The sequence below is a fragment of the Asterias amurensis genome, chromosome 21, assembly GCF_032118995.1.
Source record: "Asterias amurensis chromosome 21, ASM3211899v1".
NCBI classification, from domain to species: Eukaryota; Metazoa; Echinodermata; class Asteroidea; order Forcipulatida; family Asteriidae; genus Asterias; species Asterias amurensis.
In genome coordinates, this window is record NC_092668.1 from 14,060,824 (window position 1) to 14,077,296 (window position 16,473).

The 16,473-nt window shown below is 38.7% G+C and overlaps 3 protein-coding genes across 4 annotated transcripts in view; 2 read left to right on the forward strand and 1 right to left on the reverse strand.

Annotated features, from left to right (window-relative positions):
* LOC139952823 (transcription factor 7-like 2) overlaps nucleotides 1-5,174 on the forward strand; it is a 90,302-nt gene extending 85,128 nt beyond the window's left edge. For both annotated transcript variants that reach the window (XM_071952068.1, XM_071952069.1), the window contains exon 10: nucleotides 167-5,174. In XM_071952068.1, the coding sequence (XP_071808169.1) occupies nucleotides 167-809 (643 nt within the window). In that variant the 3' untranslated portion in view covers nucleotides 810-5,174. The remainder of the gene's footprint in view (nucleotides 1-166) is intronic.
* A 708-nt stretch (nucleotides 5,175-5,882) lies between these two features.
* LOC139952825 (UPF0728 protein-like) lies at nucleotides 5,883-8,083 on the reverse strand. Its single transcript, XM_071952071.1, has 3 exons — nucleotides 7,858-8,083; nucleotides 6,969-7,088; nucleotides 5,883-6,397 (listed from the first exon to the last, which is right to left on the reverse strand). The coding sequence occupies exons 1-3, from the start codon at nucleotides 7,949-7,951 to the stop codon at nucleotides 6,333-6,335; spliced, it is 279 nt and encodes a 92-aa protein (XP_071808172.1). The 5' UTR covers nucleotides 7,952-8,083; the 3' UTR covers nucleotides 5,883-6,332.
* Nucleotides 8,084-8,160: 77 nt separating this feature from the next.
* LOC139952824 (NFU1 iron-sulfur cluster scaffold homolog, mitochondrial-like) lies at nucleotides 8,161-13,584 on the forward strand. Its single transcript, XM_071952070.1, has 7 exons — nucleotides 8,161-8,235; nucleotides 9,099-9,235; nucleotides 9,530-9,668; nucleotides 10,257-10,441; nucleotides 11,164-11,267; nucleotides 11,482-11,616; nucleotides 12,293-13,584. Exons 1-7 carry the CDS (start codon nucleotides 8,168-8,170, stop codon nucleotides 12,365-12,367), a joined length of 843 nt encoding a protein of 280 aa, XP_071808171.1. The 5' UTR covers nucleotides 8,161-8,167; the 3' UTR covers nucleotides 12,368-13,584.
* The last annotated feature ends 2,889 nt before the right edge of the window (nucleotides 13,585-16,473 follow it).

Here is a 16,473-nt window from a genome sequence, read left to right on the forward strand (position 1 = left end):
CTTCAATTAAAGTGTGTACATTTTGTGCCTACAGGAAGTCTATGCTGGAGGGGCTCTTTAGCAACTGCGGTCCCATGAGTCACAAAGTCTGTCTCAATGAAATTAATCAATATTCATTCTGGAGATTCTAAAATTATTTCTGTCGTCTTGTTTGTTTGTTGTTTAGGAGAAAGAAGAAGTGCATTCGTTACATCTGCCCCGATGAGAATGGCCAGAGCAAAGAGGACGATAGTTGCGAGAGTGACGACGAGCAGAGCATCGGGTCGCCGACAGCACACAGAATGCCCAACAATGTCAAGCCGCCACACGAGGGCGCCCGACCACCCGCCTCCGAAACACCACCCTCTATGAGTCATAGTTTGCAGAGTAACGGAAGCAGCCACAGCCATGCAAGGGAGAGGGGGACGACCACGCCTCTTTCCTCGACGTCGTCAACGGAGCCCCGCCCGCCCCTACCGACCCAGACCTACTCAAGTTCGCCTGTGATCAGTACCCAGCCTGCAATGCATCTGGCACAGTCCCCGATGGTGACGCAAACGTCCCCGGCCATCGTTCATCTCCCGCATCCCTCCATTTCACATGCAGGTCACCACATGTCCTTCACGAGTACATCGCCCATGATGGTGTTCCCGTCCCAGCCGCCGATTTTTGCACACACGTCGCCCCAGGTGGACATGTTGAGGGCGCCACCATTCCCCAACGGTCTCACGCCACATGGACTGCTGCAACTTCACGCACAATCACGCCCACCGCCGACACCCGAAATGCCGCAAGATCTCAGCATGAAATCTGCAACGGTTACTGCGTAGCTTCGACCCATCTGGGACCTCAACAAACTAAAACCTTGTTTCATAATTTAACTAAAAATGTATATAGAAGACTTATTTGAAGAGTAAATAAAGTTAACAAAGAAAGACTTGACGAGATGTACCACCGGCCATTTCCCTTCTTCAGTCGTCAAGACTTTTTTTTTTTGAGACGTGGAAAGCGACTGTGTTACCTTGATGTTTTAAAAAACTAAAAAAATAGCTGTCGTCAAAAACAGAACTATTGTTTATATGTGTCTTCAGTGCTACAAATGACAGAAAGACTTTTCAAAAAGCCAGGAGTTGTTATTTGTGGTACGGTTAACTTTTTTGTTTTCGCTCCTCCGTGGACGGTATCATCTGATGTATTCGTGCTGCAACGCATAGTGGTTTTTCGGCGTAGTTGATTATTAAGTACTGAGTTAAAAGTACCAGCAAAAAAACTTGAGGAGTGGTCAACGAATTCTTATGGATAAGATGCAGAAAGTAAAACCCCCAAATTGCAAGGAAATGCATCGTTAAAGAAGCTGTCGACAATGAAATAACTTCCTTTTCCTCTCAATTGATTGTTATCTTTGCAAGATGAAGTCGGCGAAAATGAACCGTTGACAAATGTCCCGTAAGAAGCCTGTTACATCCATCTCCTCGGCCAATGTTTTTCTTGTACCTGAAACAATGTAACCACCGAAGAAGTTGGCCACAGTTCTTAAGAATGTGGCCACAGTTCTTAAGAAGTCTGGGTACTACTTGATTTGTAAGATCTTTCACAACATGATCCTTTTAATTAAGTATTTTGTACTCTTGTTTTTGTTATTTTGTTTGTACTCATAGTTATTTTATCCAAAAGGATTGTATTTGTAATGATTCAGAATTGTTTTGTATGCAAGAACCAAGTGACACTCTTAAGTTGAGTAAAATTTGTAACAAAACCATCTTCCACAAACAGTTTGTCCTTCGAAGCTAAAAGGTCTCCAACCATAGTTCTATTCCCCTTCCCCTTTTTCAGGAGTGATTTTCGTACTTTCACAATCTTTCTTGATACCTTATTTTGTTCATTTATAAAACACTCCAGTGTTGATAACCCACCTCAAAATGATGATGATAAAGTTCAATTTTGTCCATCCCGATTGCTTTTTTTTTTGTAGGGAGAGGAGGTCAAAATTAAACCAAACAATTTCCTTTAAGAGATAAAAAATCATCTTTTTGATAAAAGAGCTTCCAGTTCCTTGCAGCTTATGATGAAAACTGCTTAAAAAAAGATCAGTTCTGATAAACTGTTGTTATCCAAAAAAAAATTTTGAGTAGTCCATTATTTGTTGATGATAAATTGTTTACTTGTTAACCCTTTATGGTAAAAACGAGTGTTCTAACAAAGTCTTTTCACCCTCAATTTTTTTTACCCTCATTGTCGATGGAGATACCTAAGCAAATGGCGTGTCTGGTTTGGTGGAATTGCTATGGCTATACAACCGCACTTCCATGCAGTGAAGTATAGGTCCTTAGCAACAGCAACAGCCGTAGCCTCAATTTCGGAAATGGCCTCAAGAACAAGGCCTAAAATGGAAAAAAAAATTAAAAGTCAGTGCTTCAATGTGAAGAAAGTATATAAAATATCAGAGATCATTACATATTTAGAATTATTTTTTATATGGTTAAACCTTCCTCTTATTGTGTGAATTTATTTCATAATGTATCAAGTGACCAAACACTGCCTATTAATCAGGAACAAAATCTGTCGCCATGTTTTAATATATGCTGGCATTGTTTGAACAACAGAGGGCAGCAGATCCATTCTCAAGTCCATCATGATTTTTTTGGCCCAAATTCTTTTATAAAGCGGGTAGTATTGCTTTACAAATGTTTTGGTGAGAATGTACAGGGAACCAGTGACAAGTAATGCTTTCTATTCATATTGAACTCTGGCCGGTAACCTGTAGTCTATTCATTCTATGCTAAGTGAATGTTTGTACAGCTTGGACCAGGGCCCAATTTCATAGCGCTGCTTAACGGTAAGCAAATTTGCGTGCTTACTGTAGCAGAAATATTTGCTTAAGCCTTAGCGTATTTCACAGGTTAGCAGAAAAATTGGGCGGCCATATTGCGTGTTTACCGTGGATTTGCATTGTGACATCATTTATTTTCGTGCGGTAAGCACCGGAAGGTTAGCATGCCTTTTCGTGTGCTTACAGTTAGCAGCGCTATGAAATAGAAATCTCACAGTAAGCAAAAAATCGGCCGCTAAGCAGCGCTATGAAATTGGGCCCAGGATGAGTCTTGTAATAATTGTTTCCCAATGGGTGACTTTGACACGCTGACTTGCAGACTTTGGCAGCAGACTTGCTAGGTAAATGTCCACTGTTTACATAGTTCTGAGCCTACGCACATTACCGAATACAATGGATTTACCTGGCAAGTCTGCTGCCATCTAGTGTCCCCAAAAGTCTCCCATTGTAGACCTACTTGTAACCACTTCGGGCGATATGGTCCACATATTTTGAAACCATTTGCTTTTAATAATATCTCATCGCCCAAAGCAGCTGCTAAGCAACTATAAGAAATACGCTTTCGCGGTCCTCACAAATAACTGTTTCGATTGAATTGGCAATTTGTTAATCAATTGCCAATGACCGAAACAGTTATTGGTTACAACTGTGAAAACTCACCCAAGTATGGCAGCATGCATACCTGGCCCTTGAGTATTGTTTCGGCAGGTACACAGGGCCGCTCTCAGAATGTTCACCAAACCAAATAGCAAACAGGCGTGTCAAACTTAAATTGGTCAGTCCATGTTGTGACTGGCCATTTGCATAATGGGAGTAAAATAAGAGATGAGTTTTAAGAGCAACATTTTCTTAAACTAATTCAAATGTTATGAGTTCTTGTTTTTATATCTTCCAGACTGCAACCATAATGCAGATCAGTGATGTCCCAATTACAACTCTTTCCCAACTACAGTTCTGATCACAGTGGGGAATCCCAACTACAGTTGGGCATCCCAACCATAGTTGGGCCTGTGGCAATTATAGTTTGGGACATGGAGGAGTGTGTATAGCACATGGACTCAATTAAAAACTACAAGAAAAAGGGCAAAAATCTTGAAACTCCTTTAGTGTCGGAGAAAACTGAAAAACACTGCATAAAGTTTTGTGTGTCTGGTTTATTTTCTTCTCAGGTTTTTTTATGCAATATCAAAGTTGCTTGCCTGAAGAAAATTGTATTACTAAAATTGTTTCCCTGTGGCATCAAAGGAATTTTTGTTATCTGACCAATTTGTGAGTTTGAGCTTGCAGAGCATTAATCAGGGGCTTGCAATACTCAATAACAAGCTCAAAGTTTGTTTTGTTGTGAATTATTAGACTTCCAAGTTTTTCAATAATTCTTATTTAAAATAATGTCCTGAATGGCATAATTGTATTTCGGGTAAGAATGAAATAATCATAAAAATCTGACGCAGTCATAAGGGGGCAAATTTAACTTAATAACTATTTTTTAAATTATGAATATATATCCTTTTTATCGGCCCGCTTGGTTGGGATGCCGGCGATTCCGAAAGTAAGAGAAACCTCTTTTTGTTTTTTGAAATAGCATTTTAATGTTTTACTTAAAAGAAGTCTATTATCAGCATTTGAACAGGTTTAGGTCGACAAGACTTGTTCCTTCAAAAGTTGACACAAAGTTAGAAAGCTTCTCTTTGACCTTTAACCCTTTGGTGTATAGGTCAATCAACTCGGTCTGAAAGCTACACAACATTTTGGAAGTCCATAAAACATGTCATAAGTTTGTAATAGTGTTTAGGCAAGCCAGTGTCCAATTTCATAAAGCCTGTAAGCACAACAACTTGCTTGCTAAGCACATATAAGTCTTGCTTTGCAGAAACAGGTTACCGGCCAAAGTTACCATCAGTGTGCATTGGGTGACTGGTGCCCCACTCAATATTTGCCTAGCAAAGAATTGACAGATTGGCAATTTTTGAAGGAACAAGTATTTTCTCGACCAACATTTGATGTTTACGTTGTTGTTTGGCGTTTTATAAACTGGATCTTCATAAACAGTACATGCACGGAGATTCCATAGTGCAGTTTTATATTTAATAGTTTAAAAAAACCAATTTCTAGTAGTTTTGTTTAATACCTCCAATGCAAAGTGTTTTAAACGCTTCATTCTGTTTTGTTATTATTGTTAAACTCCCAAATGTGTTGGTTTCATTTTTTTGCACCGTGTGTAAACATAAACGGCATTGTGTTAAAATGTACGTATGTTTTGTTTTACTATTTTTTGTTGTTCAATTTGTTCATGTACTGTGGACAAAACCCATTAATATCATGTATAAATAAATTTGTTCAGTTGGTACAAAAATGTAAATATAAAGCAGCGTTTGTTTCATGTGTTCATTTAGACTGGATGGTTCTTGACTTGGTTTTCATATCAAATGGGGGGGGGGGGACCCTGTGCTCGTTGAGACAGTTGCGACATAGAGGTACCAGTTGTCTTTGGTCGTGTGGTTGCTGGGCGCCATATTTGGTCCAAATTCAGCACAACCCAATGGGCAGAGTAGTCTGGCACCCAGTATTTTCCACCACGATGGAGACAAAGGCCTTCACAAATAGGGCTTTACGCCAAGTCAGGTTTCAAGACCTACAACATCTGGCATAGAATGGAGTTGTTGGCTACAGCTACGGCTAGATTTTGGTGCCATCTTGTGTTGAAGTATAGTACATCCTTTCCTTAGCAACACCCTTAGCAACAGTCATAGCCGTAGCTGTAGTCACCAATTCAAAGACCACTCTTGGGTACAAATTTCAACATACTGAGGATATTAAAATACAATTTTTCATTTATTGAACATGCTGTACACTATTTTACAAAAGTTATTTGGGGAAATAATATTTACAATATTTGATCTCAACTACTGGATGTGAACCATTGAACATGTACTTTCCTTATATACCACCATAGGCAAATCAACAGTAGGTGCAACTACTTGTGCTGTATACCTTGCCTGATATTGGGGCAGAGGGTGTCCCCCCCCCCCCCCCAAGTTCCCATACTTTAACAAACAATTTTTCTCTCGTACAGAAGACCCCCCCCCCCCCTCTAAAATCCTTGAACATTTTCTTGAGGTTCCAAACAAAAAAATTTTCTCTTGTGCAGAAGACCCCCCCCTCTCTTAAATCCTTGAACGTTTTCTAGAGGTTCCAAACAAACAATTTATCTCTTGTACTGAAGACCCCCACCCCCCCCCCCTTCTCTAAAATCCTTGAATGTTTTCCTGAGGTTCCAAACACATAATGAAGACAAAATAGGGGGGGTGGGAAGGTACACCATGCTAATGGTTCCAAAAACCAAAGATATACTTTGCATTTATAGAAGGGGCCTTTGAAGAAGTGATTATATAACTGCAGTTCCAACTCCTTCAAATTCAGGTAACAAAACCTTCAGGTAAGTTTTGAAGGATTGATGGTGGTAAAAATCTAGACTTGACAGAAGAACGACCTGACTGAGATCACCGACGTCCGGCTGACGAATCTAGAAAGCCTTCCTGACTGCCTCCAAGGCCTCATGACACAACTTGTCCAGCTTGCCATCACTCCCTGATGAAGAAAACAAAGGTATACATCAGACATGGCTTGCTCTTAACACTTTAAACTGCAGGGCCCACTTTCATGGCTCTGCTTACTGCCGAATTCTGAGCTTACAATCACGACTCCCCGCTTACATGCAAGCGCCGAATTTCTGCAGTAGCCTTGTAAGCGTAGAATGCCTAGTAACGTGGAGAACGCAAACGCAGAAGCCAAAATTCGCCGCTAACCCGTGAAATACGCTTGCCGTAAGCACAGTATTCCCTGCTTCCGTAAGTGCCAATTTTGTGCTTATGGTCAGAAGAGCCATGAAATTGGGCCCTGGTCTTAACGAACTTAACCCACAGCAATATTGCTGTGGTGCCCTGTGCTTTTGCTGAGGTGCCCTTTTTAAAGTTACAATACAAAAAAAACTCAAGCACATGGCCTGTCAGGTTTATCGTTGCAACTCAGAAACATAGGAATGTATTCAAGTAGTCTGAGTAATTATATGCTTTTATTCTTCCCTATTTATATAATTAAACAAATTTGAAGCCCAACTCTGACCACAAAGACAGGTAAATGAATTTGTTTGAATACTTACCATAATCCATTTGTGTGATGTCACATTGGTAGACTGTCTCTCCATTAACAATAAGTTCAACGGTGTTCCAGTCATCGATGGGGCTTAACTCCACTGTGTGTCCGTCCTCTGACAGCAGCGCTACAATTTTGTGGAATACAATTATTTTAATTTTATTTCTGGTAATGAAACCCAGGGCGCCTCAAATTAAGTGGACCTAATCAATGTAGCTATTCTAGCCTGAACGAGGTACTTGTAAACCAGAAACATTGTGGTTTATCCCTACTCCAAGAACTATGAGGATCGTCCTTCTATCGTTTGCACGTCATGCACGTTCACTGAGAAGATAGCGGAATGAACCTCATAGTTCTTGGAGTAGATTACCCACACCCTACCCAGGGCCTAGCGGTTCAGAATACGACTAAGAGCAACAGACTCAAGCTCTGGTGTTTAATGATCCGCAGGGTGTGGCTTTGAGTCCCAGTTGTGACAATTGCAAGACAATGATGCTTCGTCCTTCACATGGGACATAAAGCTGGTCTCGGTGTTGTGTAAGGCATTGTAAAAGAACCTAGTGCACTCATCAAAAAGAGAAGGATTTTGCCCCAGTGTTCATGGTTTGATTGGCAGCATATTGAACCAGTTCAAAGCACCTCGTCAACCAAACATGGTCAGTGGTGGTGTTGCTCAAAAAAAAACAAAAAAACAAAACACTGACTTAAAAAAATTACAGTAATATGGTACCATATCATGTATTAATTTAATTTTAGCCCGAGAAATAACCAGGTTAATTAGTAAGAGTTATTATCATCTAATATATATTCAACTTTTTTTTTTATACAAATGAATGATCTAGAAATTAGTATTTAAGTTATTAACTAAATTAAAAATGAAATTATTTTGTATTCACCTTGCAAACCGTCTAGTCGTGATGTCCTGTGTTCAACTATTCCACACGCACGATACGGACCGTACCGTAACGTAACTGTCGCATTTTTAGGCATTCTGAATCTTACTGTCTAATGTCAGCCTTTCTAATGCGAATAAAATGTCTGATTTTAGACAAAAACAGCAGGAATTCTTGTGATATTATCTTACTTTTTCTCTTATTTACTGTTGTCTGGAAACGGATTTGTTTGTTGTGAAATGTTTACTCTTACAATTCGTGTAGTTTTCCAACAAGAGAGGGCGCTACACGACTTGTTGTTTTTCACATCAAAATGGCTGCGTGCAGGGGAATGTTGTCGCAGTCTTTGCGAAAGATTTCTGTCGTTAATTCAAGTAGACTGTAAGTATAAAATAAGTATATTTCAGGTTTTTATATCAATTAATATTTGCCTAGTCCTGTGTCAAATGTATTTCGTAAGTTTTGGATCGAGGCAAATCTTTTACCTCTCTGCGCGTGATGTAAACAGTCCCTAGATTTATAGATAAAATTGTTGTGGTTTGACTTGCCAGGCAATGTTAGTATGTCATTCATTGTGCACTTTGAAGGTCTTTACTTTACATTTAAAAATAACTATTACAATTGTCACTCATGATGATGTTAACTATCGTCTCCCGTACATCTCTCATGACAATAATGATACTGGTTCAATGAATTTTGGAATCACAAATCTCTTTTTTTTAATTTTTTATCTCGCCAAAATTGGGCTCTATGTGTCCTTTGAACTCTCATTGTCCCTGGGGGCGACAGAAAAACCACTCAACAATTGCAAAAATTGTTTAAAATGATATATTCTTAATCTTACCATAATTAAGTCCCCAACTACTCCATTTTACCACTACACTACAAATGCCGATTGTCCCCGACGTGCGCATATTTTTTTCCCAGGACAAACAAGGAGAATTATCTGCACAGGTTCGTCCAGGAAAGAAAAAAATATCCGATCCGTGCTTTGTGTACAAAACATATGGACGCACGTCTGGGAACCACAAATAGTGTGTTCCCAGACGCGTGTCCAAATTAGAGCCTAAGTTTGGCGACATAAAAAAAAAGAAAAAAGAAGAGATTTGCAATTCCAAAATTCATTGAATCAGTATCGTGATTGTCGTGAGAGATGTACTACTATGAGGTTACGGGAGACGATAGCTGAACGAAACCGAAATAGTTCTAGCTCGGAGTAATGTGAACCCCACTTTGTTTTTCAGTGCCAGTGGACTACAGTCTAGGGATACACCAGCATCATCACGAGGAGTTCATTTCTTACAGACCAGCAACCCATCAATCAGAACGCAGCGTCCCGAGCTTCTTGGAAGATGTCTCCCAGTAATCACAGCACAACAAGGTAAGATGGGGGACTGGGAGAGTCTTAGTTGCGATAACTAAACCCTCCTCCCGGCCTTGCTGTCGGGAGGAGGGTTACGTTATCGCAACTGGGGAAGTCTGCTTCAATATCAAAGTTCTAATTAACCAACATCTAGATTGATCAACTGAATGACCTGGACGACCGAATGACACGACATGCCCAACGTGAACTCCAACGCATGTTAATGAGACCAATTTAATTTTTGCTGAAATTTACCCTTGCGTAGGTTATTATTACTAACTGTTGTATGATTGTTGTTATCGTTGTTTACAGTGAGAGGTATGTTTATTCAAACACAAGACACGCCCAACCCCAACAGTCTCAAGTTTATACCTGGTGTCCCCGTCTTAGATCAGGCTGGTACCGTTGACTTCCCCAGTGTCAGGACGGCGCACAACTCTCCCCTTGCAAGGTAGGGAACTCTGGTTTCCCCTTTCCTTTTAAAGGGAAATGTTTGGTAGTCACTCTTAAAATTAATGGCAATAATAACCTACTTGGTTAGCAAGAACAGCAGCTTTCGATAATATAAAGCATTTCGAGAATCTTCTCACTTCCAAGTAATGTGCTTGTGGAAAATAATATTTGTTTTTGTCCACCAAAATTTGAATCTGAGAAACGTCATTGTCAGTAACATTTCTCAAATTGTGTATTCATATTAGGGATTATTTTTCCTGTGCAGACATAACAGGGGGTAACCCTGTTTCATTCATCCCCAGGAGTAGGCGGCAACTTGCCTCTAGTGACAGTTGATTTGGGTAGAAAGCCCAAATCGGTTAAGTGTAGCCTTAACCTTGAAGTGGACGTCCGGCCTTGTCATGTTAGGCAATCTCTCGTTAAAAAAAGTTAACTAAACAAAAATAATTCAATTGAAAATCACAAGACCACCAGGCTTGTCCGGTCTTCACCTTGCTGGCCCAGGGCTAAAATCAGCGGTCCAGTGTAGAATTTAAACCCTACTTTCTATGGGCATTTTTTCATGCTTTTGTTTTTTACCCTTAAGGTTATTGTTTCGCATCGATGGAGTCAAAGGTGTTTTCTTTGGCACGGATTTCATCACAATCACAAAAGTGGACGACGACACGATAGAGTGGCCAATCATGAAACCTGAGATCTACGCAACCATTATGGACTTCTTCACTAGTGGGCTACCGGTGATAACAGATGAACAGCCTTCTGCAGATACAGGTATTGTAGAGACTGAGGTTGTACGGTCAAACAAGGCTAGTGCAGAATTTCATAGAGCTGCTAAGCAGAATGTATTGCTAAGCTATTGTCTGCCAGGCAAAAATGAGTAGGATAACAGTCACAAATGTAACATGTAGTTTTGGCTGGTAACCTCATTCTGGCAAGCATAATTTTGTTGTGCTTAGCTACTTTTTGTGCTTGAGCAGCTTTAAGAAGTTGGGCAAAGGAATTACACAGAAGCCACGTTGCCCTGGTTTTGGCATTGGTGCTCCTTCAAAAAGAGGACAAGGCCTTTTTCATTTTGCTAAGGTTTTTGTTCACATTCTCATCTGGCTTATTTTGATTGCAGTAAACCAAATAAGCAAGAGGGATTCAAATGTAATTTGTACATAAAATCACCTCACAGAGTTGGACTTGGACCTGCAACCTCTGGATTAATGTACTGGCTCTCTACCAACTCAGCTATCTAGCCCTGATGTTGGCAGTCTCCCTATTTTGTCAATATTATTTGTTTGAGGTGCCAGTCAGAAGCCATTAAACCTGTAACTGCCATATATATATCCATGGATCACACCCAAATTTATGATACAACCTGGGATCACCTAAAGGGGATGTGACTTTTTTTAATTTCAGACATCAAGTAATAATCCAGACGGGAAACAGACTGGCTAAGATATCCTGTAATATTGTTTATGACTTTTGTTTCTTATTGGTTTTTGCAGAGATTCACGACGACGATGATGAAACTGTTGCCATGATCAAAGAGCTCTTGGATACGAGGATCAGACCAACGGTACAAGAGGATGGGGGAGACATCGTGTACATAGTGAGAAATTATTCATCTTCATTGACACTCTCTGATTCAAATTCATGCATTTTCCCATAACCCACCCAAAACAAGGGTTTCTTTTAAAGAAATTTAAATACTCCTTTTGACTGTTGAATGCTGAATCCACATAGCAATCATTTTGCATTGGTATAAGCCTCTATGTAGTTGTTATTGGTGCTAAAATTTAACCTACTTTGGTTTTTGTTTGTAGGGATTCGAGGATGGCATCGTGAAGCTTAAGATGCAAGGGGCTTGTACGAGCTGTCCCAGCTCAGCCCTGACGCTGAAGAGCGGAGTACAGAACATGCTTCAGTTCTACGTCCCGGAGGTCATTGGAGTTGAACAGGTAATTACTGGAGCAGGACAGGGGGACTTTTTAGAGAAAAGGGTTATATCTCCTTTACAAATGCTGGTGTAGTGTCTATGATTATGAGTAACAAAAACTAAGCAAGTGTGATTTAGTTACTAGACGACAATACTTATACGAGTCATTGTGATTTCAGCTGTTAGCTTGGAGGGATTCGAACCCTCAACCTTGTGATTGCAAGTCCTACAGTCTAATTGAAGGGGTAACAAATCCTAAGCTGAAGTTTTTTATTAAGATGAAGCATTTTTTTTTAATTGTCTTGGTCGAGGACCCAAGTGCTCAAATTCCCTGGCCAGGATTGGAACCAACACCCGACAACACCAAAATGTTGAGTCCGTTGCACAAGTCACTTTGACATACTTTCATCTTCTCACAACCGGGTTTTCTCCTTTGTTGCGCCCCCAATATGGAACAACCTCCCAGTACGCATCAGAAATTGTAACTCTTTGACATTGTGCAAAAAATCCCTCAAAACGTATTTGTATCTGATGTAATATATTGTAGGTTTTTTTTCCTTTAGGTTTGCTCTTTTCAGCACATTGATCTATGTATTTAAACCCCCTTAAACACCGAAACCAACAAATAAGTGCAGACATTGTGTAAGTTTTTTAGGGGAATTCTTTACAGAAATATTTTTGGTTTGATTCCTTCGTAGATCGAGGACGAGGTGGATCATGTCATCAGCGAGGAATTCAACAAACTGGAAGAATCGCTCGGAGAGAAGCCCTAGTGAGAAAGAAACGCTAAAACCGGAATGAAAACATTATATAATGGCTGACTACGAGGGCTGTTGTGCTATAACATAGGATTGAAAGGAATGAAAACATTGTTTAAGTTTTGCATAGAAGCTGACTGATTCTAGTTCATTATAGAACCATTTTTCTGTGGAATATTTTCCCTTGGAAATGATGTCATGTTCGAGAAAACTGTGTCTGAAATCAAAACAACTGATTTCACCCATTTCAACCCATTAAGCATGACACTTAACCAAAACAGCTGATTTGTGATTTCGCTCGTTTCAACCCATTATTAAGCAAGACACTTAACCATTGCTTCGTCCTTTGGATGGGACGTAAAGCCGTTGGTCCGTTGTGTTTTTACTTTGGTTTGTAAAGTGTTGACAATTGTTGACTTGATGTCCTTCCAGTAAACAAACTGTTTAGTTTATCAGCTTCTCAATTTGATACATTTAAGGCACTGGACACTAATGGTAAAAACTCAAAATAATTTTTAGCATAAAAACTTGAGAACTGTTGATAGTATACAACATTGTGAGAAACAGCTTCCTCTGAAGTTACATAGTTTTTTAGAAAGATGTAATTTCTCACTCTTTTATCATGCATCTGGAAGCACACAAAGTAGATCAACAAGGATGTTTTTTTATATTTTATTTTATTGCAAATTCGATGATCAATTGAGCCCAAAATTTTCAGATTTGTTATTTTAAGCCTATGTTGGGATAGACAAAGTAAGAATACTGGTCTTTGACAATTACCAAATATTGAGTCCAGTGCCTTTAAGCCAACATTAATGCAAAATATAGCATTGCGCAAATATATGGCTGTCTTGTTTGCTTTGACAAGACTAAACTTGTTTATAGTGTGTACATAAAAAAAAATGTGTAATTATTATAGGGAGTGTTTTTTTGGTAATTGCTCAACCAAAAAATGACCATAAGAACTTGAAAGTGAATGTAAAGATGCCTGGAAAATGCTTTCGTTCTGACCCCTATAGTTCTAAGACAGAATTTATAACAAAGTAATTGCTGGAGATATCGATTCCTGAAAATTCATCCAGAAAAGTGCCATGTCAAATTTGAGTTATTAGTGAACAAAAGTTGCAGTTTTATAATTAACTAGATTTGTCCACTATTACCTGGGCTAATTTAATTATGTGCTGTATGACGCTGTTCTAATATGAAATAAATGTTCAATAATTGATAACAAACTTTGTGTATTTTATAGATTTTTGGTGCACATATCAAAATTTACAAAAAAAATGCAACAGGTGTATTTAAGTACATAAGACTATACTAATAGGCAAAAACTGAAGGGAAAAAAATACTTTTATTTTGCCCTTGAATTCCTTTTACACCTGTTCAGGTAAAATTTGATAAGTACACAAGACTATAATTATTTCAGGCAAAAACTGAAAAGAAAGAAAAAAGGCTATAGCGTAACTTTTTTAATAAGCAGCAGTTTTATGAAAGTGGGCCTAGTTAACCAGCCAAAACTCCATATAGTTTACACTGTTGCCACTCACGTTTTGCTCACTAAATTATTTGCGAAGCACATTAATTTTTTTGTTTTCGTGCTTAACAGCTTTTATAAAAATGAAAATAAATGGGACAAGCTAGCTATTGCTGTGAATCAAAGAAGTTAATAGCAGACAACTAGCTTTCTGTTGGTGTTTATTATGAAATAACATAACAACTATGATCAAACATAATTTTTTTTTTTAAACAACAGTGCTTTTTTAAAGGATTTTCAATAATCTCAGGCATGAGGGTCGCGCTATTAATTAAGCAATAAGATCGAAGTCCACTAATTTTCAATTTTTTTTTTTAATTAAAAATAAATAAAATTTCATTAAAAACTAGACAAAATTTGGCCTAAAATGTAGCCTTTTGAAACTAGTTAAAATCTATAGTCTTATGAAACAAGTCAAAATTTTGCCTAAAATCTACAAGGCTATAATAGCCTTGTGAAACTAGTCAAAATCTAGCCTTATGAAACTAGTCAAAACGTTGGCCTAAAACCTACAAGGCTATATATAGCCTTATGAAACTAGTCAAAATCTAGCCTAAAATCTACAAGGCTGAACTTGTCACATTTTGCTGGAAAAAGTCTACAAGCCTTATGAACTTTTCGCTCAACAAAAAATCACAAGGATGTAGCCTTGTGAATGGCCCCCCCCCCCTGAAAAAAATCACACTGCTATAGCCTTGTGAACTTTTCGCTCGAAAAAAATCACACGGCTATAGCCTTGTGATTTTTTCGCTCGACAAAAATTAAGGCTTTTGAACTTTTCGCTCGAAAAAAATTGCCTTGTGAACTTTTCGTTAGAAAAAAATCATGAGGCTATATTTGATAAAAATGCTGGACTTTACCCCTGATATTTTTCAAGCTTCGCCCCAATTCTTTCCAGTAAAAAACAAAATAACAACTTCTTAAATTATTGCTTGAAATATTATTATTGGCTTCTATTCAATAAAAAAAGGCTTCAAAAAAGCCTACTGCATCATGAAGAGCACAACATCGCACCTTAACAAAAAAAATAGGCAATTGATAAAAGTGCTGGCCTCACCCCTATGATTCTTTCAAATTTCGGCCAATAAAAGGATACCGTTCGTACTACGGTCACGCGCATGCACATCGAGCAAGGCATGCTGGGAAAAGATGGCGATATCAATCACCCCTGGGAACGAGGTTGATGCACCCCTTAACTCCTCGCGGCCATTTTGTTTCTGAGCGCGGGCATCGTGTGTTCAAAGGCGTGTGTGTGGAGGAAAAGCAGATTTTCTGTAACATTTTACACATCAAAATTTAACAACTTACCCGATGATAACCGCACGGATGTTCATAGAATCTTCTTAATCAGGTAAGTGATTCATGTGTTGATGCAAAAGAGGAAATTTGAGGGGGTTATAAAACAAGATTGTCTCGGGCAATACAGTCAAACTATTGTCAGCTAAATGTCATAATATAACCCAAGACAAATCGAAGAAACATAGATTGTGTTAAAATTGACTAAACCACTGAATTCTCGCTCAATACAAGTGAGGAAAATATGGTTAGGGACGGATATTTTTGTTGAAACATTGACTCACATCGGTTTTGCTGATGAATTCTAACTCTTTGCACTACACGTTTTTTGTTTCTCCAATTCCTTCAAAGTTCAATGCAAGTGTTTAGAGTAAATTCACAGAGCGCACATATTTTTCTTTGAATTGTTCTCTTGTGTGTTGGGAATTAGATTTGACAACATGAGGTACTGTATGTGTCATGTTTATGTTGAGACAATTTAAAGGCCCCCTGAAGTAAAATTTCCCAATGCCTTATACTTTCTATATCCCCTCATTATGTATGAACACTAATTTACATCCATACTCTAAATATAATTTTGTTCTTTTTCAGAGTACGTGGAGTCTGAATGTTTCCCTTTCATCAGAGTGTATGATGCCTCTCCCTACATCTCAGCAGTCTTTCCAGCCACAACAGCAGTCACTGAGGTACGAGCCTCAACCGTTCTGTAAGGCAACCAAAATGTATATTTCTATTACTAGCTATAGGGGTAACATAATTTATACCAACACATTTGCCCAACCTTCTCTCGTACTTTTTTTATTTCTCCTAAGACCTACATTATTTATGACTTCTCTTTTTTTGTGGGGCCGCCGAAGAATCCGTTAAATTTCTTGTAAAAACTTTCATTTAGGTGAGCCCTTCTTCTCGATGAAATGTTCATACTTTTCCCTCAAGAGCCAAACATAGTTCCTGTATTACAGGCTAAGCATCATCAATTCGATACTAAACTACCCTTGAGGTCATTACCTAATATTGTGAATGAGCATTTTTGGAGTTTTGCAACTGATTCTAGTTCACCAAAAGGAACGATTACACTGTATTTCTGTACTTGCAAACATGGAATTACTGTTCATGAATAATATGTAACTCTAACCGCCCCCCCCACCCCCCCCACCCCCAGGATGTTGAGAAAAAAATTAGCTTTATAATTTTTAATGCATCCTATTAAATAGGTGTACTTTGTAGTTACTCAAAAAATTAATTACCATGACAACGATAGAGCACTGGCCATGTTGATGTTAAAACAATG